Here is a 25,928-nt window from a genome sequence, read left to right as displayed (position 1 = left end):
AACCAGAAAGCTTTGGAAAAGTCATGGAAATCTATTTCACAATTCTGTATATAATAGAATTATGTTTAATCAGGTCCTGAATTTGGATGCAGTATTGCACATACATAGCATTCCTGGAGATTTTGACTTTAAAATAAGGGAAATAGCTGGAAAACATTTATTTTATATAGCGTGTATGTTAGACGAGTAAATAAATCCACACACACCATCAGATCAAATCAGTCATTTGGAAACCGCGTGAGTGATACACCTGTACCGTGTCCGTTCTCTTTGACCTTCTCTTCAGATAGGAGCATCTGTTGCTGCACGCTGTGATACAAGACTTTAGCTCATGTTTTGATAAAATTGACAATTGCCACTTGCCCAATCATCACAAATTTGCCATTCGGTACTCGCGTGCTCCAGAGGCACTTTTCTGTGCCCTCACAGGCACATCCAAAGCACGTGCTGCGGTTAAGTTGAGTTTGTTGCGCTTAAGTGGCCAAATACACACAAAATGACATAAAAATTTTAGTCCTTTTGTCTTAAGTTAATGTAAACAGTTGTGAAAAAACGCATGTTTATCAGTATTGGATTTGTGAAATAGCTCTTGTGACAGCAGCAGCCTAATAAAGCTGTGCCATCAGTCCCTAATGTTAATCAAACAATGAAAGACAGAGAAAATCCCTCACTGCTGTTGAATAACTTTTTTATGTTAATTCACAGTTTATTCAATTTCTGTAGCCTATTTAAAACACAATCATATTTTAGATTTTTTTTTTAAATATTTACATCATTAATGATTTATCTTATCCATTTTTGTATTACCCATCCGAACCGTGGGTTATCCACAGCGCATATTACTGCCATCTGCGCATCACTAGCGCACAGAGACCCTCAGTTCATGTGGACACCAAATTTAGTTCTCTTTCTTGTCTTCTTGCACTATTGCTTGTTTGTTTTTGTTTACTTATTTCATTACTGAGTGTTTGGATTTAAAAATTATTAGCGGAATAGAATATGTTGTTCTCAAGATGATAATGATCACGAGAAGGCATTCTATTCTAGATCTTCTCAATTTTTAACCTGTGACTTTCTGTAGGTGAGCAGAATGGGAACAGGAATCCAGGAGGCCTGCAGATTGGAGACTTGGTCAACATCGATTTGGACCTGGAAATCGTTCAGTCGCTGCAGCATGGGCACGGAGGCTGGACTGATGGCATGTTCGAAACACTCACCACCACAGGCACTGTGTGCGGCATTGATGAAGACCATGACATCGTTGTGCAGTATCCGAGTGGAAACAGGTCAGTCACACGTTATATATTAGCTTAAATGTTGTTGTTGTTGTCTTCACAATTATGACAAATCATTATACACATTAACGTTGATTAATATTATATACATAAAAAAATTTCAACTTTGGATGTAATCAGTCTACAAATCCAAAAGAAGCTGTGTTCCTGAATGTGTATCAAGACCTAAATTGATGTTACAAAAGACCATGCAATTCTCATTATTCCTCTTAGTAGTACAAAAACGGTTTAAACAAAACCACAAAGCAAGCAGTTTAACAATATTAACCCCGTAAAGCCTGACATTTGAAACAAAAGTTAAAGAAAATTATAATTTTATTTTTTTTAATGTAACAATTTTAACTTTTGTTGTTGAATGTCTGTGTCTTAACCTTTGTGCTGAATTGAACACATAAGCTTTCTGTGTGTTCTAGGTGGACATTTAACCCAGCGGTGCTCACAAAAGCAAACGTTGTACGTAGTGGAGAAGTGGCGGCTGGTGCTGAGGGAGGCAGCTCTCAGTTCATGGTGGGAGACTTGGTCCAGATCTGCTATGACATTGACCGCATCAAACTACTCCAGAGAGGACATGGAGAGTGGGCTGAAGCAATGCTGCCAGTGAGCATCACCTAACACATCCTTAAAGCAATAGAAAATTCTGTTGTCATTTACTTACCCTCATGTCGTTCAAATCCATATGGCTACACTTTATTTTAATAGTCCACTTCTAGACATTTATAGCCATTCTACTAACTATAAGTAGCTTTGCAACACTGTGTGAACTAACTGATTAAATTGAAACTACATATCAACTAATTCTCATTAGAGTATTAGTAGACTTTTACTTTAGGTTATAGTGTCTGCTGGGCACCATCAAAATAAAGTGTTAGCATATATTAAGCAGACAGTCTGCTAATACTCTAATGACTGCTAGTTATTATAATGTCTAAAGTGGACTATCAAAGTAAAGTGTAACCACATATGTTTTTATAATAGAAGTCAACAGTTCCCAAAACCGTTTGGTTATCAACATTCTTCAAAATATCTTTTTAGATTGAATATAATACAGGTTTGCAACAATGTGTGGTTAAATAAATGACAGAATTAACATTTTTGACTGAACTATGCCTTTAAAGATTACATGATTCTGTGAATGATTAGATGAATATTACACTTTGGCTGTTATACCAACATGGATATTTTTGATTTATTTTATTTAGTAAGAGAGCAGATGGAAAAATGAGAGAGAGAGGGAGAGACGGGGGAACAGGATCAGAAAATTAGCTGGTTTTAAAGTGGATTCGACATTCGGTTACCATTATGACACGAAGCACTAGGCCAGAGCTCTGTAATGATTTTGTTATTTCATAGTACAGTGTAATGGATTTATCTAATCAAATAATTGCTTTTTTCCATACTAAGACATCTGGCTCTTGTAGTCTGTACACGAAAATCTAGAGACTAATCGAAAGCACCCAGGGTGCTTGAGTTTAAAGTAGATGATGAGGATTCACTTGCAGCCACTGGCAAGCTTCTTCCAATAGCACAGTTGTTTTATTTTATCTACTGGCTGTTTCAAGGTAAAGCAGTGGATGAGATGCTAAGAGTGGCACTGAGTCAGTGTGATTGGTTTATATTCCTGGGATCTCCCTCTTTTTGATGTCCTCGATGGACACATCTTAACAGAATTCCAATAGCTTCAGTTATGAGCAGTATATATGAGATATGGTCCTGCAAGTCTAGGAGCCTTTGGGTATTCTCTTTTTAAATGAACCAATCTCAATTTTAAAAGCCAGACCTTACACTTATTGATTTTCCTCTCCGACGACCACATCTCTCTATCTCTTTCTCTCTCTCTCTCTCTCTCCCCCTTCACAGTACTTAGGATGTTGGCCTCACAGGGGTGCTTGTACCTGTGTTGGTAATATGCAGTTTGCACACAAACTTGTCTAGCATTCCAGCAGTTTGAGAGCTTAGAGGAAAGGGAAATGGGTTAAATGCATTAGAGATGGTTTTAGGACAGTCACAGCCTCATATGCCCATGTTTTCTCTTGTGCAGACCCTTGGGAAGGTGGGAAGAGTGCAACAGATTTACTCTGACAGTGACCTCAAAGTCGAGGTTTGCGGGACATCCTGGACATACAATCCAGCCGCTGTCACTAAAGTGGCTCCCGGTGGATCTGCTGTTACTAATGCCTCTGGAGGTAATGCATACACACACACACACACACACACACACACACACACAGGGGGATATGTGGTTTATGGGGATAGCACAAACTGTATTAAGGCACTTCACTTATTGCCATGCACACCATTTGTGTTATTTTATAGTTTTAGTGACTTATACAATTTGATAGCGTGACATTTTACTTCCACGTTTAAATTATTAATTTCAATTAGGGCTGCACATCATTGGAAAAAACTGACATTGTGAAGTTTTGTTTTTCTGTTATATACTTTGCAATTTTCACCAGAAGACTTGAAAAGCTCTTTTTTTGAAAATAATACTAATTTTAGAATGATTGGGAATGAGTTTGTAGGGAAGTGCCTCTGATTTCAGTTCTATTTTGTTATATCACGCAGTATATTGTGGCATTAATTGATTTGCCAGAAGGAGAAAATGTCCTATATTTCAGTAGTGCTCACAGTCAACCACAGACAAGCATCAATCTGTTTCTCATCAGTCTTTGTGTACTCTGTGTGACACTATAGCAGTGTTGACAGAGAGTCCTTCTATGCCTGCAGAGCGCCTGTCTCAGCTCCTCAAGAAGCTTTTTGAGACACAGGAGTCTGGAGACATTAATGAAGAGCTGGTGAAGGCCGCGGCCAATGGTGACCTAGCCAAAGTAGAGGACATCCTGAAGAGACCTGATGTAGACGTGAGAATAAAGTTTTATCATCACACACACTAGGGCTGTCACTTTTGTGACAAAATCATTTTTCGATTTTTAAGACATACGTGTTCATTGAATCGATTTGTAAAATCGATTTTCCACGTCTAAAAAAGACGTTTCCTTTTTCAACGTCAAATAACTGACGAACGTAAGGAGAGCACTGGAAACGCACAAGTCAGCAATATTTCTTATTTATTGGCATATGCAAAGGGAATGGCTGCCATAACAAAAGAAAAACATCACTGCAGGCCTGGCTGCATTTATGACTTAGGCAATTCAAAAATCTCCAAGATTATTTTAAATAATGATTCAATCAATTTCAAACAACTGTTGAAAATGAAACTTTAAATGGACTTGAGAACAGGCCATGTGTGTTTTTTTTATATTTATTAATGAACGTAACCGACACTTAGGCTAGGCGGCATTAGGCATGCATGAAACACGCAAAAAGGCTTGCGGGACATTACAAATTTATTAGACAGGAAAACAAGTCGATCAACATTTTCGGGGTCCAGAGCAGAGCGTTTTTTATTCACTATATGTACAGCTGTTGATAAGACGCGCTCCGACCGCAATGATGTCCCAGGGATACTCAGGTACAGCTGTGCAAGGTGGGGGTATTACTGCCAATTTTCCACCACAAAAGCCGGTCGCTGTCAGCTTGCAATGGTCCTTTTCATAACTCAGAATCTCCTGTAACTAGATGCGCGCATGAGGCGAATTCATGTCTACCGCGCCGCGAGACCTCCAGATGCGTGTAATCGCGCCTTTACATTGACTTATCATTGAAATTAATCGCGTAAGACGCTCTATTCGCGTTTGGTGTCAACGCAGCATAAGAGGACACTTTCGATGTCACTGGGTCTTATAGGCGTGTAAAATTGCTGGTATTTTCTGTCTAGCTTTCGCAAAGGTTACTGCACTTTCGGAATTCTTTATTTTCTTTTTCTGCTTGGTTGTGAGTTTTGTTACATCTATATTTTTTAATTGTTTAATTATTTTAAAGTTAATAGTGTACATATTTGGTTAAAATCGATTCCCTATTTTCATTTTCGAAACTTTTTTTTTGGTTGGTCCGATCAATTGTGCAATCGATTTTCGAACTAAAAGTGACAGCCCTAACACACACATACGCACGCGTGCGCACTGTACTAAATTTGCACGTCCACAAAAACCTCAGCAGATTTCCAAAGAATTCTCATTATTCATAAAGTTCTAGACATCCCCTACATATTTATGATATTTTGGTCAAATGGTATAAATTAATATTTTGGCTAATGATTATTTGCTGTCAATATGAGTGAGATATTTTCAGTTTAATTTTTTTCCACAGTCCAACTCGCCAAATCAAAGAATAGTTAAAGACTTAAAAAGTCCTTGTTACAAGACACTATTTGATTTGATCAAATAGGTAGCAGTTCTTCCATTTTTGAAAGTGCCAAGTCAGAAAGAAGAAACTTATGCAAGTAGTACTTTGATCAAGTAACGTAATGGTTCTAATTTGTAGCAAGACTTCTTTGAACTGCTGCACCTTTTGGTTCTAACTGGAGTCTCACAGATCAGATCAAAAGCACCATCAAAGAATGATGGCTGCTCTATATATGTATGAGATTTCCTTTGCTCAATTTTTTTTTTTACTCCTATGAGCCTCAAACTCTCAGTTTATGGAATATGGAACTGCTTCAGTCTAATCTCTAACATTCTGAAAGTATTCAACAGTCATTCGTATGAAGACATGGGCACGTAAATCGTTTTATTTAAGACTGAACAAAATGATCGAGGAATTTTAATCGGAAAGGTTCATCTGTAGATGAGGCTAAAACAATTGTTTCATTTAAGTATTTTGAAAGGAGTTGAAGAACATTGCTTCTGTACATTTTTAAAATGGACTATTGTGGTCTCGCCACAATAACAATGGGGAACTGTTTGAATACACCAGTGACTGCACAGCAAGTCGATTGAAAGGAAATGAGAAGGAAGTTGATCCAAATTTTGTTTGGAATAGAGAGACTAGACAGTGGAATGCATTGCACAAAGATCATGTGATATAGCAATGATATTTGGTATTAGCATTATTCCCACAGTCCTGGAAGACTTGGAAATGTCGGGGAATTTTAAAATTGTGACTTGAGTGTTTCTTTTGGATTTTAATTTCTGTGTGTGTAATTTGTTGTTTTATTATTAAATAATTGTATAATCTCATGATTTTTAAAAAGCCTTGTTATCATAAATGAATAGAAATGCCTGGTTTGCATTAGATTTGTCACTTTGCCTGATGGAGACTTTACATCTATATACATTTTATCAGTTTGAGTCTTCTTTTCCCCCACTTTTTCGATTTGTGTTGGTGCCTGGACTGGCCCGGTGCCCTGCCGCCCCTCACTGAAGTAATTGCTTGTAGCACAGAGCGAGAGGAAGGGAAGTCAAATTGGCTAGGGTGACTGGCCAAATGATATGCTCGGCAGGACGAGACATGTCCTGCAAATACACCAGGGGCTCCAGCATTAATATTCATGCCTTTGCACACTGGTTTAACTTACCGCAATGCTGCAGATCACAAATAGACACTTGTGTATACGCTTATAAATGTGTGCACAAACCCATTTTAAAGAATGACACACACATGGAATCTGAGATGCAAATAGCATGATGCGATCATCTCTGTCTTTTTGTTTCCAGGTGAACGGGCAGTGTGCAGGACATACTGCCATGCAGGCAGCCAGCCAAAATGGCCATGTGGACGTCCTCAAACTGCTGCTGAAACACAATGTGGACCTGGAGGCTGAGGTATATCTTGTATCCTGCTCCTACACCACCTCTTGTAACTTTTGGCTGTTTTCCCCCCTGGAGTTTATTGTGTTTGGAACAGGGCAAACCATAATGTTGTGGCTTGACTACTGACCTTAAACTGCCTTTTTTTTTCTTTTTTTTTTTCAGATACCTCTAGCAGAAGTTTTTGTTGTAAGAGAGATCTTATGGAGCTAGTTAGCTTATTGAATCGAGTGAAATGTTTCCTGGTTTATTTTTAATGGAACAGGAATGCAAACTTGTCTCTTTTTGGGCCAAAATTATAATATCTAATCCAAAATATATCATTTGTGTAGATCCAGTGAATCCAATTTTTGAAACTGGTTGGAGTGTCAACAAATGAGAAGCTTGGGTGGTTTTCCCCTCAAAATAAAATTATAAAAATGATTTAATTTTTAATTTAATTTAACCATTTTCTGTAAAATAAATGTATTATTATTAAATTCTGTAATTATTTCACATTATGATATTATAAGCAAAGTAACATTTATTTATTCGGTGAATTGTAATAATTTAATGAAATAAATATTTTGATTTAATTACTAGATTTTTTTAACCAGTTCGAGTGTCAATAAAATAGTGTGTGTATGTATATAGATATATATATATATATATTTTTTTTTTTTCAAAATACAATTACAAAATAAACTTTGGCAAAATTTTTGAATGCAAAGAAATACAGACAGACTGTTTTACTAAAATATATTTATTAAATACTCAATATTTTTTTTATTAATATTATTACTATAGTAATATTGTATGTATTTTTAATAAATAGTTATAATTGAATAAAATATATATTTTAAATAATATTATTTTATTAAAATAACAATTTAAAAAATATAGTAATTATAGTAATAATAATAATATTGCCCCTGACACCCACATCTTTGCTACCTTCTTCGCCAATGGGGAGCTTGCATCCCTAAAATTAAATACTCGTGGCAATATAGCATAATATCCAAGTATGATATTTAGTTTAAAGATAGGAGCGGTTTAACCCATGGGAGTAGTCTTCCAAGAAACTTGCAGTAATAAAATTTACACTCACATTGTTGAAATAGGAATGCAAAGTCAAATATATTTGTAAAGATGAGGCTTAAAGTGCTTCAGAGGCATATTGAGGTAACGTTAAGTTAATGTTGGCAATGCAGTCAGCACATCTATTGTAAATATTAAATATTTAACACATTGAAATCTTTAATGGAATATTGTGGTCCAGTGGAGAAAACAGACTGGACGCCTTGCCACTGTCAGCCGGAGGAACAGATAGATTATTAGGTGAAGTCTAACATCTGACTAATTAACCAGAAGATTTGCATCGTTATAAGGCTGTTGCTTCAGTAATCACTGTGTCCATAAACATCCCTCAGTTGTTCATTTTTCTAGGCCAGTTATAGTTCTAAAAGCTTTAGAGTCAGACAGTGGAATCAGACTGTGATGTGTTTAAATGAGGATTCTGACAGTGACTGACGTGTGACTCTTTCAGGATAAGGATGGAGACCGAGCTGTCCATCATGCATCCTTCGGGGATGAGGGTTCTGTCATCGAGGTGCTCCATCGAGGCGGGGCTGACCTGAATGCCAGAAACAAACGCAGACAGACGCCTCTGCACATCGCTGTCAACAAGGGCCATCTACAGGTGGTGAAGACTTTGCTTGACTTTGGCTGCCACCCAAGTCTGCAGGTGAACTATCTGTCTAAGTGTTTCAGTCACTGGTGTCTCAGAGCCTCTCGGTTCCTGGCTTCTTATTGCTTTTATTGACACTTTTGGTCACACTTTCTAAGCTACTGCTAGTAGTTAGCGATTAGCTTCTTGTTATTATTATACACTACCGGTCAAACTTTTGAAATAATTATGATTTGTTTTTAATGCATTTGAAAGAGTCTCTTATCCTCCTTAAGGCTGCATGTATTTGATTAAAAAAACAAAACAAAAAACAATCCAGTAAGATATTAATATTGTGAAATATCATTACAATAAAAAATAAAATTTCAATGAAAAATTTCCATGTAATGCCAGCATTTAGTATTATACTTGCTAAGCATTTGTATAATTTAGTATATTTATGCCTGTTCTGTGGTAACAGATCAAATCCCATCACACCCTTAGAAAATACTGTTGCGTTCAGTAGAAAAAGCTGCACATAGTACGGAGCGTGTAACTTAATGCTGCCCCCTGCAGGACTCAGAGGGGGACACACCTCTGCATGATGCCATCAGCAAGAAGAGGGATGACATGCTCTCTGTGCTCCAGGAAGCAGGTGCAGATGTCACCATTACCAACAATAATGGATTCAACGCACTTCACCATGCAGCTCTGCGAGGGAACCCCAGGTATGGCTACGTTCAGTTTGCATGTGTCATAATTTGGGTTGAATTAAGCTTGTGATTAATGAGAAATAAGCATTTCTGAATTTATTGAATGGTTTAATTTCATATTTGGGGCCTGTGCAGAGCAAATTGGAGACTCATGAAGTCAAAATCATTTATTTTTTTGAACTGCTGCACATTTACCGTTGTTTCTTCATGAATGGTGATGCCCACTTGCATACAAACCTAATCTACAGTAGGCTCTCGGATTGCATCTAGGCCAGTGCGATTAATCAAAATGAAATTGCAATTAGGCAAAAGCTGCAATTATCATGCGTATCTTTCAGTGAAGCACGATTTTATGATCAGTAGACATCTCCATCCGAAGGCCAGAGGATGCTGTAACTCCAAACATACCCCACAGAAGAAAGAAAATTCACGTCTTTACATGTCTTCGTTCCAGTTATCCATATCCCTTCTAGCCACAACCCTGGAACCATGTGCTTTACCTTTCTTTTGTGGTCATATTTGGTATTGAAGCATGAGAGCGCTCTCTGTCCTGAGGATGGACATTTACTACTGATCACAGAACTGTTCTTCACTAAAAATTGCAAGCCCTAATTGCATCCATTTAGTTAAAGGAAAACGCCACTGTTTTTCCATATTCCACCATGTTCTTCACTCAATCATGTTACTGTGCCGAGGTCAAAGTGCTGAGAAGTGCTCTTCCGCCATACGTTATAGTCATCATTTTTATCCGCTTAAGAAATCGTCACTGTTTAAGTTCAAAAACTTTAGTTTATTTAGGTTCAAAAATGCTTCCACAGTACGTTCAGCACAATCACACAATCTCAGCCATATTCTCAAAACTATCTTTTTCAATGACTTCATAATACATTCATACATTCAATATTTTGATCACTGGCATTTTATTCACCACACCCAGCATCCGATGGCAGTGACATTTATATCTCATTGCGTATAGTTATTGATCTGCAGTAAAGCCATTTAAACCAGTAAAATGTTTGGTGATGATATTGGTTTGTTTTATGCCTGTTATAATTATCAGTGAAATGTCACGTCATCATTGTGTATTAAACAGTGCCACCTTGAGGGAAAAAAGATGCATTGCATCTATTGAGTCATCAGATATGTAAATATTGTTGCGCAGAAAAAAAATACTTACACATTTACATACCTCGGGTCTCTAGCGCCCTATACAATTTTCATAAATTTTTTTATCAGAAAACCGCATTCTTTATATTTATAAAACTAAGAAAGTTTGTTTAAGTTAAAAAAAATTAAGGAGGGAGATGGTAGAGAATGATGTCCCAGGTCGCAAAAGACCCGAGGTATGCATTTAAGGGTTAATATAAAAAGTGTCCAAGAATAAATAAAATATAAAATTGTGTTAATGCCTTAACCAGGTTAACCAATTATTTATGTCATTCATTAAAGGGAAAATTAATCCATGATTTACTCACCCTCAAGTGAATTGATGCATTTATGTAAGAAAAACATCCATATTTAAAACGTTATAAACTGCAATCTCTAGCTTCCGCTAATTCTTGTATATGTGTTCCTGTGAGAGTGGCGTTCCAGCGAATGACTTACGTCATAGGTGTGGCATCAATTCACTTCAGAATGCCTTTATTAATCCCCCTCTCCCTTTTTTAAGATGGATGGATGCACTTTATTGGACTTCAAAATCTCAGCACCCATTCACTGCCATTATAAAGCACGGAAGAGCCAGGACATTTTTTATATAACTCTATTCTATTCATCTGAAAGAAGAAAGTCAAATACACATAGGATGGCTTAAGGATGAGTAAATCATAGGGCCATTTCTAATTTTTGTGCCGTAGAAAATTGGTGTATAAGTTACAAATGCCTCAATGAAATGATCAATCCCCCAATGGCAACATGGGGTTCCTTTTTATTGACTGTGGATGAAGAACTGCGCCGAGTTTTTATTTACGGCTCGTTTGTTCAGTAGAGCCTTGCTTGGGAGCAGAACCTGTCCCTTCACCATCAGAAAGTCCTAGAGATATATAGCTCTCCTCCAGCTCATCATTTACTTGTATTTCTTGCATGAGCTCCCACCGCTGCAGTCATCTTTGCGCAGCACTCTATCTTTCCTGTGCTGAAGCTTTTCAGTCCAGTCCTGTTGTGCAGACTTGAGTATGCATTTACTGGGTCTGAAGGCTTGTGCTAAGCTTGGGTCTTTTTTCAGTATGTGGTTAGGTCATGAAAAACTTGTTGGTTGGCTGATTTAAAATATTTAATCTCCTGTCGATTGCATAAACATAGTAACTATGCCTTAAGAACTAACTAGTAATTAACCAAGTGGCAATCAGTCTTACTTTTTTGCACTTAAAACAGTAAGTCGTACCCTTACTTCACTTGCACCATTTTAACCAGTTCGATTTTATTATGGAAACATCATAGAGCAGGGAAAACCGTTTGAATTTTTTCTTCCTTGCACATTTTCCTAAAGTCATTAAAACATGGCATCTCTCAACTGGTGTTCTTTAATAATGGCTGTTGTAAGTACAGTTGTAACCTTATCCAGGAATTTTAAACAGCCAGACGAATCAAACAAACCTGTTGGACTGTCCAAAAACATTCTTGGTATGCATATGCACTTTATTCTTTCAAAGGTTTTTTTTTTTTTTTTTTTTTTTTTTTTACTCCTTGAAATATGTTAATCTGAAAAAGAAATAGAAAAAAAAACGTATGCATTCTGGCCTTTTCTGTCTATTTATTTTAAAGATTTTATTAAACATTCCCCATGTTTATCTATACATTGCAAATTTGCGTCTTGGTTGGGTATGTTGAAAGAGTTCATAAGTTTTTTTTTTTTTCTTCTGTGTTTATGACAGTCCCAGGCTGAGAGCAAGACTGGTTCCTCTCAGTGGCTCTCTGGATGGCTGCTGGAAGGCAGTTGTGCTCCAGCGCTGTAAACAGTACGATTAATAGCCCATGACTCATAACAGAGTCCACAAACAGGCCCTGCAGAGGCTGCCGCTGCACAGTCTCTATTACTACTGTGCAAATGGGTCAACTTGTTTGTTAACCGCCACATGGACTCTGCTGTGTGCTGCTCTACAGCGGACTAGTCCAAGCCTTAACCAGCAGTCACATCCAGCGCTGCTAGTGGAAATGGTATCATACCATTAATTGATGCATTTCATTAGCTCTGTACTTGTACTCTGCATAATGACAATAAAGTTGAATCTAATCTAATCTAATAGGAAAAGAGAACAGTACTTAGGAAAATGATTGGTCGATGAGGTGTTTTATATTTATAGAGAAACCGTTGAATATGAAAGCGAATGATCAATACAGATTATTATTGGCTGTTTGTGCCTCTGCTGTATTTTCAGGTGAATTGGCAGTTTTCTGCTTGATTTTAGGCCACTCAGTAGATTTATTTATAGAAATTACCCTGGACCATAGATTAGTCTGTCTTTTTTTCAATTGATGGTAGTTAACACAATTTAAATGCTTTTTTATTGGAATTTAAATATTCTTTTGTGATAATGTAAGTTTTTGGGTCAATAAATTTTTTTATTTTTTTATCTTAAAATCCTTTAAAAATGCCACACAGTGACTTGAATAGACATCCATGAGCAAGTCTTAATTCTGTATTTAAAATAGTTTCGAAATTTTTAGGAGATGTGCAAGTCAAAAATGGTAGGATGATGTTTCGATCTTATCACAATGAAAACAAAAATCATTATTAAAAGAATCAGGGATGAGATCTTTCATATTTATATCGCTTTCCATATTATCAAACCTAAGAATGTGAGGTGGGAGACTTTAGGGAAGATTTACATTTTTAAATAAACCTTTATTGCCAAGCAAACTTCAAAATGCTGTGATTTCAAATATATTTTAATGCGTTGCATTCTGAAGGCACTGCATGAGGTAGTGGCACCATTGAGCAGGTGGTGTGGGGTATACCCTTAGCATCCCAGCCAGTCCAAAATGAATCATCAGTACTCACCAACACAGCCTTCTGACCCTGGTTGAGATGCTAAGGACAACACAGCTGCTAGATATATGTTAGTTACTCAAAGTTTTTTTTATGAATTCTAACTATGTATGCCGGCTGGAGTTTCTGAATATACAGTTTAACGTGCTGCATGTTTTCATTTCTGCAGTTGCTTTGAGATTAGGTCACTTATAAAATGCATTTTGAAAATGCTACTTGCTGCTACCATCAAATTTTTAATGACGCTCATTTATAAAATGTTGTCAGCAAAAGAGAAGCTTTAAGGTCTCCCTGCAGTTTTCCACCAAAATAAAAATAAATTAAGCCATAAACATTAGTATTGTAATTTTACTGGTGGTGTTCGGTTAATGGGTTCCTTCCTTTTAGCTCTAAGCTGATCACAGGCCTGAGAATGAAATTATTGTGAAGAAACCAAGTAGTTAGAGGCTTAATATTATACTATTATTTCTTAGTGGAAAAAATAACTGCTTTAGTGCCTACTTTTTTTATTTTATATGGTGTGACTATGCAGAAATCTATAATATTTTACTGTTTCAGTTATGACTTGGACATAGCAAGATCACTTGAATTAATTGATATAAATTAATCATTCATGATATTTATTAAAAAAAAAAAAAGTACATTCACAAGTATTTAAGCTGTAAGAATAATGTTATTGCTTGGTTCCGCAACACTTTTTTATTTATTTAATAAATTTAACCATTAAATGTAACATTTTATTGAAAATGGTAGAACAGTTTTTAAAAACATAAAAAACAACCCAAATAAACAATAAGAATTTTTTTCCATATATTTTCCAAATATATATTTATTTATTTATAGCTCATTTCATTTGTTACACACAGGACAATCATTGAAAAGAGTCTTCGTTTAACCAAACTTTAGTAGAAAAAGTGACCAGTTACAGCAGTTAAAACACAAACCATTTATATATTTATAACCTAAAATCTTGATGTAAAAATATAATGGATTTATTAACTATCTCTATATATGATATGAATAGAGGTGCAGCTCAGGTTCAGCATGACAGATCTGTGTAATTATTTGTAAAATTATGATGCAGCGTTGGGATCCATGTGACTGAAGGAAGGATGTTGCTCTGATGCAGAGAAGAGGGAGGTTCAAACCACAAGCCTGCGCTGCGTCAGTGTGCCAGGGGGCCATAATTGGTGGACTCTTTGTGTATGATTAGTGTGTACAACCCCCCACACTCAGAAGCATCTGGTTTTTATCTCCACTCCCCTGTATGCAGGCTGAGAAGGTTTACTGAGAAGCACGCAGGCTACCGTTCCCGATTGACACAGTGAGCTTGTGCTGCAACTCTTCTTCTCCCCTCTCACTCAACTTACTTTTGCTCTCCGTTTCCATGTGTACTCAGATATTCAGTTCTGGATGTCAGTCAGCTGTTTTAGCCCAATTGAACACAATTTAACAAATGATGACGAATGCATTTATATCTTAACCCACTTTTTCTATTAAGTTATATTTTCAGCTTGTAGAAAAGGCAATCACAATACTTTGTAATAACATTTATTTAAAAAAAAAAAAACAACTTGTGAATTTTAATCTTTTAATTTAATCTCAGTTCCTGCGAAAGCAAAAACATGCAAGATAGAAACCGCTCAAGTTGTCATCAAAGCATAGCTACAGCTGGTTGAAGGGGACCAAATCCATTGAAGAGGTGATTTGGTTCCATTTTACCAGCTTTAGCAAAGCATTGTGGTTTGCTGTTAATGAGACTGATAAAAAACTGCTTATTTGACCCTGTTTAAGCAGCAAAACTTTGTAAAACATGACATGAAATGTCGCTTGGGCTCATTTCAGATTGCGGATCCTCTTTAAATATCCAAAAATGTTTCATTGCTCTCCAAAGCTTTTCTTTCTCTTTGTTAAAAAAGAGAAATGTTCTCAGCGAAATAGATAATAATCCATCGTGGTGCACTCGAGTCAAGTGTCCACAAGCCTTGTAGCAATTACAACAGCTGATGGATGAAGCCTGTCGAGGGCAGAGTGTCGCTTGGGCAATCCGGATGTCAGCATGTGCTGCTGTCTGTAGTTGTCACTTTCTCAGTTTGAAAAAGATTCAGTCATACTTGGTTAAATTGTTGGGTTAATTTGCCCACTTAATCCAATAAGGGAGTGTGGGTTAAGAGACTGCTCGCGTGGTACTGTTGAAATGACTAATAAAGATATTTGTACTACATGTCAGTCACAGTCCGAGGCAGAAGCAACTCCACAAAACAATTCAGTGATGCACAGTGAGCACGTGTTGTTTTGTACAATACAGTCGACTGTCCATCAGTTTAGATGGAACTAAAAGCCTCTTTAACTCCTTAGCAGGTGGCCAGCTGAGAGTTTAAGCATAAGGGGTCATTGCTGCTCAATATGGCGCTCATTAAAGTGGGGTCAGTAAAGTGCTATTTACACCACGGATCCCCCTCCCTGCGCTACACAGACACTCGCTTGCGGCATTCTGGACAAAGTTCGGCCCCCAAATACACTGGCCATAAGAGGGCAAAAGCCAGGGACAGCAGCTGAACATTTGATAATGTCAGCATCTGCTGTGGGTGTCACTCAGTCTGGGGTTAAGGGCGAGAAAGAGGGAACACAGCCACACGACTGACAGGAGCGAACCCTACAGCAAGTGGTACACAGAAATGGAAAGAGCACAGCCCTACAGAGGACAGACGGGAGTGTCTGACATTCAGAAAAATGGGCCACAAGCTCTCCCAGGCTCCAGTCATGACCAAAAATGCTTAGTGTATCTTTGCACACAATGCATACTTTTCATTTTTCTTGATCTGTAGCACGACTGAGCAAAGATTGTATTGATGCTCTGACCTTAATCATCAGCATAAATCAAATATTACCTCTGTAGATATATATGACATGGTGTTTCGGCCCAGGTAAGCAATCAAACCCCTTAAAGTATAACTGTCGTCTATTATATTCGACCGTTTTCATCACCTGTTGAACAGCTTACAAGTTCAACATTGTATAATACATTTGTTCTACTCTACTGTTTTCACAATGATTCTTTCTGCACATCAGTAGACCAAAAATGAAAAAGAGTTCCTCTTCTGAAGGCTCCCATTTACCTTTTGTCGAGGACAATTGGAATCAGCTGACAGGCAGGCCCACCTCTGATCCTGCATTGTCACTTTTCCATGCTCTAATCTGACTACTGTGGTCCAGCAAAGAATTTGGCAAGCCTAGCAAACATAAACAATGGGGGCAGATACGGGTGGCAGGGTGAAACAGACAACGGTACTACAATGTGAGAGAAGCTTCCTTTTAATAGCCAAGCTCTGCTCACCTTTATAGAACTGTTACCTTAGCAGCTTCCCTGTAGAAAGTTCTAACTTTTAAGGGACCAAAAAAAAAAAAGTGAAATTGTACTAAACTTATCCTCTCTAGGCAAATTTAAAAGGATTAAGGTATTAATGGTTCTGGTGCACGTCACTCCTGCAGAAACAGGATCTTAGTTCCAGCTGGCCACAATTCAAAGCTTAGAATGCAGCAAACTCTCCAATAATGAAAGGAGCTTCTGTTCCTATGGCGATGTCTCGGGCCGTTATTGGAACTTTTTAGGTAGCAGTGACTGAACTATTTCTGTCACCAAGAAAGTGGGCACTACAACCCGTTATTTTAATGTTAGTCTACCTGCAGAAAGAACTATAGCATGGCCAATCTTAATCAGAATTAACTATCTAACAATTGCTGAATTAGAGAGAGGCGAGGTGGACTGCTGGTGAAGCCACCGAAAGAGCAGCAACTTCTCTCAGAATCCACTGCTGCAGTAAGTTTCTGCACCCCAGTTACAAAATCCATCACACTGTTTCCATGTATCCATATTCAGTGATGCAGAGACTCATAGCACATTTTATAAACTGAGGATCAGCACCTGACCAAGAATACATACTTCTTTACATTCCATAGCTGTCATATGTTCATATGGGCACATAAAGAAGTATGTACACCAGGTAGGCAGCCCCAGACACAGCTGAGTTTCCTTACCTTCTCTGATATGATGTTTGGTTAACAGGGCTCTTATTTAAACAAGACGCTTTTAATAATGTCAGTAGATCAGTTTTTTTTACCATCCTGTAGAATGCAGTGGATTATACGTAAGGTGACTTTCACAGATTCTTTAGGTCACGCTTTTTTTCTTTTGTCTTATCCCAACAGTGTTCCCTGTATGTGTTACACGTATTGGGGTTCGCTCGGTTTTATATCTTCTGTTGACCTTGGCTGTCCTCGAGAGAATGTGGGGTATCCGTCGGGAATCTGGAAAAGAGTTGTGCCTAGAAAGTTTGTCTCTTTCTGAAATCTGAAAAAATATGTTGTTGAAAAAAAAGAGGAAGTTGTTCTTGTGTTGTCCCTGGTCTTCTTGTTGTCCACGAAAGTTCAAAGGACTCCGTAGGGGGGAAAAAAAGACACATTTCTAGTGTAAAAGTCTTGAACATGATATGCATCTCCTTTCCACCCGTTTTCCATCTGCTTGTCCGTTGTTTAACTACATTCTCAGTTGTATGTCAGACTGGTTGCTGAGGTCCAAAAATGAGGTTGATCCAAGTGGAACAGGAAGCTATTGTGAGCAGGATTTGGGCTTTAGTCACACAGACCAGGCCAGAGGTCACATGCAAGAGCTAATGCCCACTCAGCAATAGTGATTTATAACTAGGGTGCTGATTCTCCTCTCCCATTTCTTTTTTCTTCTTTTTTTAACCCCCCCCCCCCCAGAGTTAACCTGGGTGTGTTTATTCTAGAAGCTTCTCTAGAACCTTGAGTGCTGTGTGCTAGAGATCAATAAGGGTTTGCATGGCAACATGAAATGTTCAGTAGCTCTCTAATGAATCTTTGCTCCAACTCAACACATTCCACAAGTCAACACCGCCCTGTCTCATCCCCCTCCTCTCCGGAGCCTATCCAATACCAGGCCAAAAGAAGAGGTGCAGGGGTGGAAACATAACAGAAGGACACTTAGACTATAGCTATTCTGGGCAGGGGTGGAAATCCTGGATGAGTTTGTGGTGCATGACGGGGTTAGATATGATGGCGAGGTATGGCTGGACCCTTGTGGCGCCACAGTGTTTGTAAAGATTTAGGGATGAGTGTGTTGAGAGGGGGAGATGGCACTGCAGCACTACAGCCCTGCCCCTGCCTAGTGATTGGAAAGCATGCAGAAAGACAGAGAGAAACTGGGTTACTATGCTGAGTGTTGTGGGTTCACTCATTGACAAACATATCCAGCAGCCACCGAACTGCCCTCCCAGGAGAATTAATATGCCAGCACATCTGATTTTACATCAATATTGATTCACCCCCCATCTGGCCTGAAACTTACGTTCCACTGTGACACCAATGGCTAACATACACCTGCCCCCTCGCTGTCTTAAAACACCAAACATGGCTCCAGTAATTATGGCTGGCCACTGGAAAATTGAGAGTTGGCAAAGCGTGTGACCCTTCAGATAGTTGTATTCCGTCTGAAAGTGCCTCAGAGTGAAAAGATCCAAGATAAAATCTGCACGTTTCAGGGACACTGAGTTTCTGAGTCCGTCTTTTAGATGTCTACGGTGCTGCAGGTAATGAACCAGAGAGTGCTGTGCTGCAGCAGCCTGCCGCCTGACCAGCACTGGAAAAGCAAGAGACACGGAGAGAGTGAGGTAGGGCACAAGAGCGAGTGAGTGAGCGAGGTGGAAACCGTATTCTAGCGAGCAAGCAAGCAAATCCATACAGATGACAGCAACTTTTCCCCGTTCCACCTACACCTGCCTGTTCGACCCCTTCACACATCCCTGCCATTTTCCTTGCGGGGGGAATCACTTACATTATTTCACAAGGTGTTCCCAGAGAAGTAGTTTTTGTCATCATGCTGCTTCAGAGCTGTAAATTCCACTCCCTCCAAGCGACCACACCGCAGCTGACCGGCCATGCGCTTAACCCCCAGTGCATCCGGAACGGAGTCGAAAAAAGCAGAGACGTCAGTGCAGACCAGCCGGCATGGAGGGCAAACTCCTGTCCGGAGCGAGGAAGGCACAGGGAGCATATATTACCTGTCAGCTCAGTTTCCTCCGCTCTCCGCTCCTCCCTCTTTCTTCTCTCCTGTGTATGAAGAGCCATAATGACCTCCGGAGTTCTCCAGCTGCTGCAGCCATCGCATGCCCAACTCGCTGATTCAGCTTCTCTGACGAAGAGGGGGGTGTGGGTGGGGATATAGTGAACGAGTGTTGTGGAAAAGGAACAAGAGTGTTAAAGCGGGAGGGGTGGAGCTGGGTGAAGAAAGCATACATTTAGGCAGGGATAGACATCATGCTGACACGAGGAGCTGTCGCTGCTGCTCTAAAAACAGGCAGAAAAAACTGCAGCACTTTCACCCCCTCCTCCCTCCCCTCTCTAACATGTGCATTCTCAGTGAATTCTGTGAAGATGTGCATGACTGCTCGAGATCTCTCTAGCGCTTTTTAGTGCTTGGCTAGTTTATTTCTGATCGACATCATTTGAAAACCGCAGTTTTATCCCTCAAGCCGCTGCCATCTGTAATGATTTTTTTTTTTGTACTTCACAAGCAAATGTATAAATAGCCATTTTAATTTGAAAACTTAAGTGCATCAACAGCCTGTCAAGTATGCAGATTGTTGCTTATCTGAAGCTTGCAGATAACTTTTTGTTTTAAACCGTTTTAACTTCTCTTGGTAAAACCTAAGGTGACTGGAGGCGACTTATCGATTATCGGCCCATCTGATTTCAGAGACCCGTCATTGGTGTCCTTGAAAGTGAACGAAAAGCCACTAGCCACAAAAGGAGCCAGCTGTTGCACCTTAGAATGCTAAATCATTAGCACTTTTTAGCAGGAGAAGCATTTTAGAAGCAGCTCCTCTTTGGTATCTCGCTCAACTCCCTGTGACCATATTTAGTCAACCAGTGCAAAAAATACCCCCCTCCCCCTCCTTGCGCCAAGGCAGCTGTCCCCCCTACAAGCTCTGGGAAGTCTCCCATCCAGCGTTCCACCTATCGATTGTGTGTCCAGCAAGGCAAGTAGCTAGCCTGTGTTAGCGCAGCACCAGCTATCTGGCCTGCTATTCGTTGAGTTATTTTTAGTAGCGCCAAATAAAGTGGTCTCTCGTGGATCCACTTTTATTTCCCTCACTCGTTTCCCCTCCCCTGGTTTTCTAACACCCAACCTCTCCACCCCCTACTCCAACTTTCCATCTAAACAGCCCCCATCCTGCTCTCAGTTCTCTTTTAAATAGTGCCAGAACATGCTGCATATGGTAGATCTTGCCTCTCGTTGTCACTATACTTAGTAACATACGCAGTTACGTGAGGGGGAGCGAATAGTGTTTGAAGGTTTATGAAAAGTCTGTAGAGTACTAGAGTGCAATTTGGATCAAACATGTTACGGTATTTCAAAGGACACTAGCTTAGAATCTGTCTGCAGCTGTCGAACTCTTATTGAGCATATGAATTATCTTGGTTCTAGGACACGCCAGGATTTCTCCAGGGGTTCAAGTTTGTTCTTCCCTCTTGAGCTTTTCATTAATTTTCAAGAGTTCAGGCTTCCCGAGGCACAAATACAGTAATGTTTAATTACGAGGTCCCATCATTCAATGTGGAGAGCTGGTTTTAGCTAGCAATGTCCTCTGTCATCTCATGGCTTTGTCCTCCACTGCTGCATCTCTCTACCTGCAGTAACAATGCTTCCTCTGCAGTTCGCCCGCCCCCACATGGAGATAATTACTGTGCTCAAGGCAATATCTAATGTCTCAAAAGTAATGTTTTCACATCGTTTAGTGTAATGTCTCTGTTAAATAATGTAAATCTCTAGTTGGTAATTGTCCTGAGGCTTCTCCTCTCCCACCTTTTAATAGCTTGCGGAAGTGTTGGGGAAACCTTTGAGGATTGCAAAAATAGGTTTCTAACTTGCATTAGATTACTAAAAAAACATCTTTGGAAAAGATGTAAAATCCTTAAGATTGTGTAATGCTTGCAAGAGTCTTTTATTATTGTGAAGTACAATTCAATTAATATGTCCACAGTCTAACGTATTGGCATTCAAATGTTCTCTGTATTTATGTGCATTACGAAAATTGACTATTTGCCAGGTGTAATGCACTCTGATTAATGCATCAGCTCGAGGCCCAACCCTTAGCCAAACAGCACCTTAAAAAGAGACACATTTTAAAGTTCATGGGGCTGCTAAAACTAGCAGTCAGTGAACCACTTATTCAAGAAAATGTAAAAACATCAACCCCAAACATAAGACCTTCTAAAATTAATCTTCAGAGAAAGCCATACCTCTTCAAAATGAAAATATAGCTGTTTTTGCTTAAGTTTTGAGAGTGGGACTTTAATAAGCTTTGCAGTGACAGACATTATTTTGATGCATGTGATGTGAATGGAGGCTCTCATCAGAATGAATACCTGGGCTTAACGTCTCCATCAGTGAGGGGAATCTATTGGTCTGGTAAGCCCTTTTTTTCATGTCAGTTGTCTCTTGATTTAAATTCCACTCACTCGATTACAGAGAAAGCGTTCCTTGCATATACCATACAAATGCACCATCTAATTTCCTCCTTTAGGTCATAAATTGTGAATGTTTAGTTGAGCCGGTTATTGATCAGAGAAAGCAGGGCCAATAATGAATGACTTTTGTTTTATTTTACTTCTCTTCTGCAGTTTAAAACAAATTGGGGGGAAAAAAAGCTATTGAAGCTGTGTCCATCACAGAGGTTTTTTTTTTTTAATGAACAAATCTCACTTATGCCATACTGAAATGTGTAACGTTTTGCTACAGTTCACTGCAAATGTTGCACAGCTAAAATTTCCAGACACGAGAACTTTGACTCAGAGTAGCTTCATCCTGACAGTTAGTGCTTTGACCGGGTGCACCACCCGTGGGTAATTCTCTGTAGTTTTGAAAGTAGTCCCGGAAGTGCTGAGTTCAGGTACCCCTGTAACAGGAGATCTCATCAATCACACCAGTACCTGACTGACGGAATGGTAATAAGTATTGAGTTAAGGAGTGGTTTTAATTACTATGGGCCTTGGGGTTTGGGCAAAAAGACAAATTACTTTTTTAATGTTATTTGTCTGATTAGTTATGGCACAGCTCTTAAGTCTAGATGGGATTAATTACATACAACAGACCTGTCTAGAGAGCAAGATTTAATTTCTTAATTGCAGCAACTTTAAGGCAGGTGGATGAATCAAGACATTTGGTTTTGTTCTTCAGGTTAAAAACACCCTAAACACACCCTCCATATTCAGTGTACTTGATAAAAACACTAGATCCTTCACCCTGTTTTTTTTTTTCTTGGGTCTATTTCTCTCTCCCCTGATCCTCAGCCCTTTAAGCATTCCATCATGGAGTGGGTAAAGCTGCTGAGCGGCAGACGGCATAAAAGTGATTTATGAAGGGCCGAACTGAGTGCAGTTGGGGGAAGCCTGTGGCAGCCGGTCTCTCGGCTCTTGGCCATTGTTCCACTCAGCCCCACTGCGGCTGTACCACTGCTCTCCTCTGATCTCTCACCTCAGGGGCTGTTTACAACACAGTGTTTTCAGCCAAAAATGGAAAGCTTTTTATTTTCGTTTACATGACCATGGCGTTTTAGGGACTGAAAATGCATATTTTCAAAGTGCACGTTTTTGAAAGCGGCCCCGTTATCATTTCCGTGTAAACACCCAATATGGAAATCTTTGAATACGGTGACACAATGAATACGTATATGCGTGTGCATAGTATTTGTTAGGCATTTAGACATGCACAAGTATGTGTCGCAAGCATGAACAAAACATACAAAACAATGGCAGAGTACATAGTATAGTTTGCTCATTCTTCTTTAGCAAAATGTGGATTTACTTCACCAGTATTACAACCAACAGTGGAGACGCATCATATACATCATAAAATCGTCACTTCCCTACAGGTACTGTTTACTAAGATGACAGCGCCAACTACTGTCCTGGCATATGTAATAGTGTTTTTGGCCGTTTTCGCGGATATGTGTAAATGTGAATCATTTTGAAAACGTTTTAAAAACGCAAGGGAAAGACTTTTCATTTTTTTATTACACCATTGTTATGTAAACGTATCTTCAGCTCCAAATCCCCCTACACACGTACTGTAATCCCTAACGGTAGAGACACCCAACAATATCAGCAGCATTGGATAACTGGTTTGGAAGCAATTTTTTGCCAATTTTTTTTTGGTGTAAATATTTTAATTGGTGATACTAATAGCTGAGTACTTGCACTGCCTGAGAATATTGCTTAATAGTCTCATACAAGTGTTTTTTTTTTATTATTTCTTACCAGAAAGGTAAGAGTTTTAGAGTAAAATGAACAAACAGGAATTACTGAACAGGTAAAAATAATAATAATAATAGTGATCCATTTAATTGAGCCAATAGCCTCAATGGCACTACTCTGAAAGTATTGCTGCGCTTCATCCAACCGAAGTTAGAATCTCGTTCATGGTCCTTGTTGATCGTGCCTTGCTTTCTGTCTCCTCCTTTGTTTCCTTTACACTATCTCACTGTCATGTCCAAAAAGCCATAAAAAAGTATGGCCTCCTCCTTTTTATTCAATTTACAAATTAATTTACAACATTAAGTTTAAAATACAATTTGTAACACGAGCTGGTCTGATCTTCCAGGAAATGTCAGTTTAATGTCTTGTCTTTGCATGGTTGTCATGTTTGTAAACAAAGAGTGACTTCACTGTGTAGTTTTTATTAAGACAGGAATGGTGGCTAGCCATGTCATATTAATAACGTAAATTGTCTGGAAGGGTTTCAAAATGTCTAAATCTTTATATTCCACTTTTCCACAAATCACCTACAGAACGATCTGCTGGTGTCATTGCTACCAAAAATGGAAAACTATTTGGACAATGCACATTTCAACCTTTCCCCCACATGCATATGTCCACCTCCACTGGGGTAAAGGACTGTAATCAATCAAGCCAAACTATCCAAGGACAAACTGACACAAGCCAAACTGCCTTTTGCCCAATCAAACCACTTGTTCTTGTTCTGGGGGTTGGCCAAGTCATTATCCTGAGCCAGTAGTTGGTGGTAGGAGACATGACTGTGGATGATATCATGAGTAGCAGTAAGGGAGGTGTGTATAGAAAGTCAGTGAAGCAATAGAATGGAATAATTAATGGTACTTTATCGCATTTAGTATATTACTATATATTTACTGTAGCTATATATACACACACACACATATATATATATATATATATATATATATATATATATATATATATATATATATATATATATATATATATATATATATATATATATATATATATATTTATGTAATTTATATATATTTATGTAATTTATATTTTTAATTAAGGAAAAAGAAAACTTAAGATTCAGATAAGAATTTCAGATTTAATTTCATTTATTAAGTCATGGTTATATAATGCAAATGTCCATCAAAATTACCCATGTCATGTTAAATACAGTTCCTGTAATAAAAAAAGTTAACACTTTAGATAGGGATCATATTCACTATTTACTAAGAGCCTTCTCTCAATAAACTGCTATTTTGCTGCTTATTAATAGTAAGGTAGTCATCAATTTTAGGTATAACGTGATCTATATTGTCATGCAAGAATAAGGCATTAGAATGAGCTTCGGTAGTACTAATAAACAGATAATATGAAAGTAATGTGACATGGCCAAGTATGGTGACCCATACTCGGAATTAGTGCTCTGCATTTGTCCCATCCAAACTGCACACACACAGCAGTGAACACACACCAAGGACCAGTGGTCAGCCATTGTTTTGCTGCGGTGCCCGGTGGGCAGTTGGGGGTTTGGTGCCTTGCTCAAGGTCACCACAGTCGTGCTATTGAAGGTGAGGGAGAGTGCTGTACATTCACTCCCCCCTCCTACAATCCCTGGCTTGGCAAGACCTATAGATATTTTACTTGGCAAGACCTATAGATATTTTAAATGGGTTTCGTGACCGTAATAATTGAGCAAGCAGTAAATAGAACCCCAATGCAGATCATCAAATCAACCTGTCAGCAATGCATCATACTGCTGTTAATGGGAATCTTAACTTCAAGTACACCCAACTGTATCCTTAATACATTCTTATTAGACATCTGTCTGCTGGCTGGCTTGTTAGTTTAGTGTTGTTTTTTTGCTGCTTGTTTCTGAAGAGCATGTACACCAGCTGAGCTACTTTGGTGGATTTAATTTACCCACCTCAAGTAAACCGTTTGGGGTTGGAGTGATTTAAAGCCTAAGATTTATAGCAGTGATGTCTACCATTCCCCTTAGTCAGCTACCAATCGAAGAATTTTCCTTCACTACACAAAGAAAAAACAATTGTTCAGTGTTAACTCAGTCAAATGTCATTTTCCCCTTTATTATGCTTTTTAGATCCCTGGAGGTATTTTCATTGAATGTTTTTTGATACATAACACCTGTATATTATACATGGTCTAGGTGAAATATAGGTTTTGTGTTCAAAATAAAATGTTTCGCTTGTTTCTTTATTTTTGTAGCTTGCAAATCACATTATTTGTTGCCATGTGAGTGCAGCATTATTTTGGATTTGGAAGTTGTTGTTTTTTTAAATTTTTTTA

The 25,928-nt window shown here is 38.6% G+C and overlaps 1 protein-coding gene across 8 annotated transcripts in view; it reads left to right on the top strand.

Moving 5' to 3' along the window:
• The window catches only part of mib1 (MIB E3 ubiquitin protein ligase 1), a 54,206-nt gene that overhangs the window by 8,423 nt on the left and 19,855 nt on the right, over nucleotides 1–25,928 (top strand). For 5 of the 8 annotated variants that reach the window (XM_052547888.1, XM_052547886.1, XM_052547884.1 and 2 more), the window contains exons 6-12: nucleotides 1,082–1,286; nucleotides 1,709–1,892; nucleotides 3,334–3,478; nucleotides 3,990–4,156; nucleotides 6,851–6,958; nucleotides 8,469–8,666; nucleotides 9,165–9,316. In XM_052547888.1, coding sequence (XP_052403848.1) covers nucleotides 1,082–1,286; nucleotides 1,709–1,892; nucleotides 3,334–3,478; nucleotides 3,990–4,156; nucleotides 6,851–6,958; nucleotides 8,469–8,666; nucleotides 9,165–9,316 — 1,159 coding nt within the window. The remainder of the gene's footprint in view (nucleotides 1–1,081; nucleotides 1,287–1,708; nucleotides 1,893–3,333; nucleotides 3,479–3,989; nucleotides 4,157–6,850; nucleotides 6,959–8,468; nucleotides 8,667–9,164; nucleotides 9,317–25,928) is intronic. The other 3 variants (XM_052547882.1, XM_052547887.1, XM_052547885.1) reach the window with 1 other exon arrangement.

This window comes from Carassius gibelio, chromosome B2, assembly GCF_023724105.1.
Source record: "Carassius gibelio isolate Cgi1373 ecotype wild population from Czech Republic chromosome B2, carGib1.2-hapl.c, whole genome shotgun sequence".
In the NCBI taxonomy this organism is placed as follows: domain Eukaryota; kingdom Metazoa; phylum Chordata; class Actinopteri; order Cypriniformes; family Cyprinidae; genus Carassius; species Carassius gibelio.
Note: the sequence above shows the minus strand (reverse complement) of the source record. Positions and strands in the feature narration are given on the sequence as shown.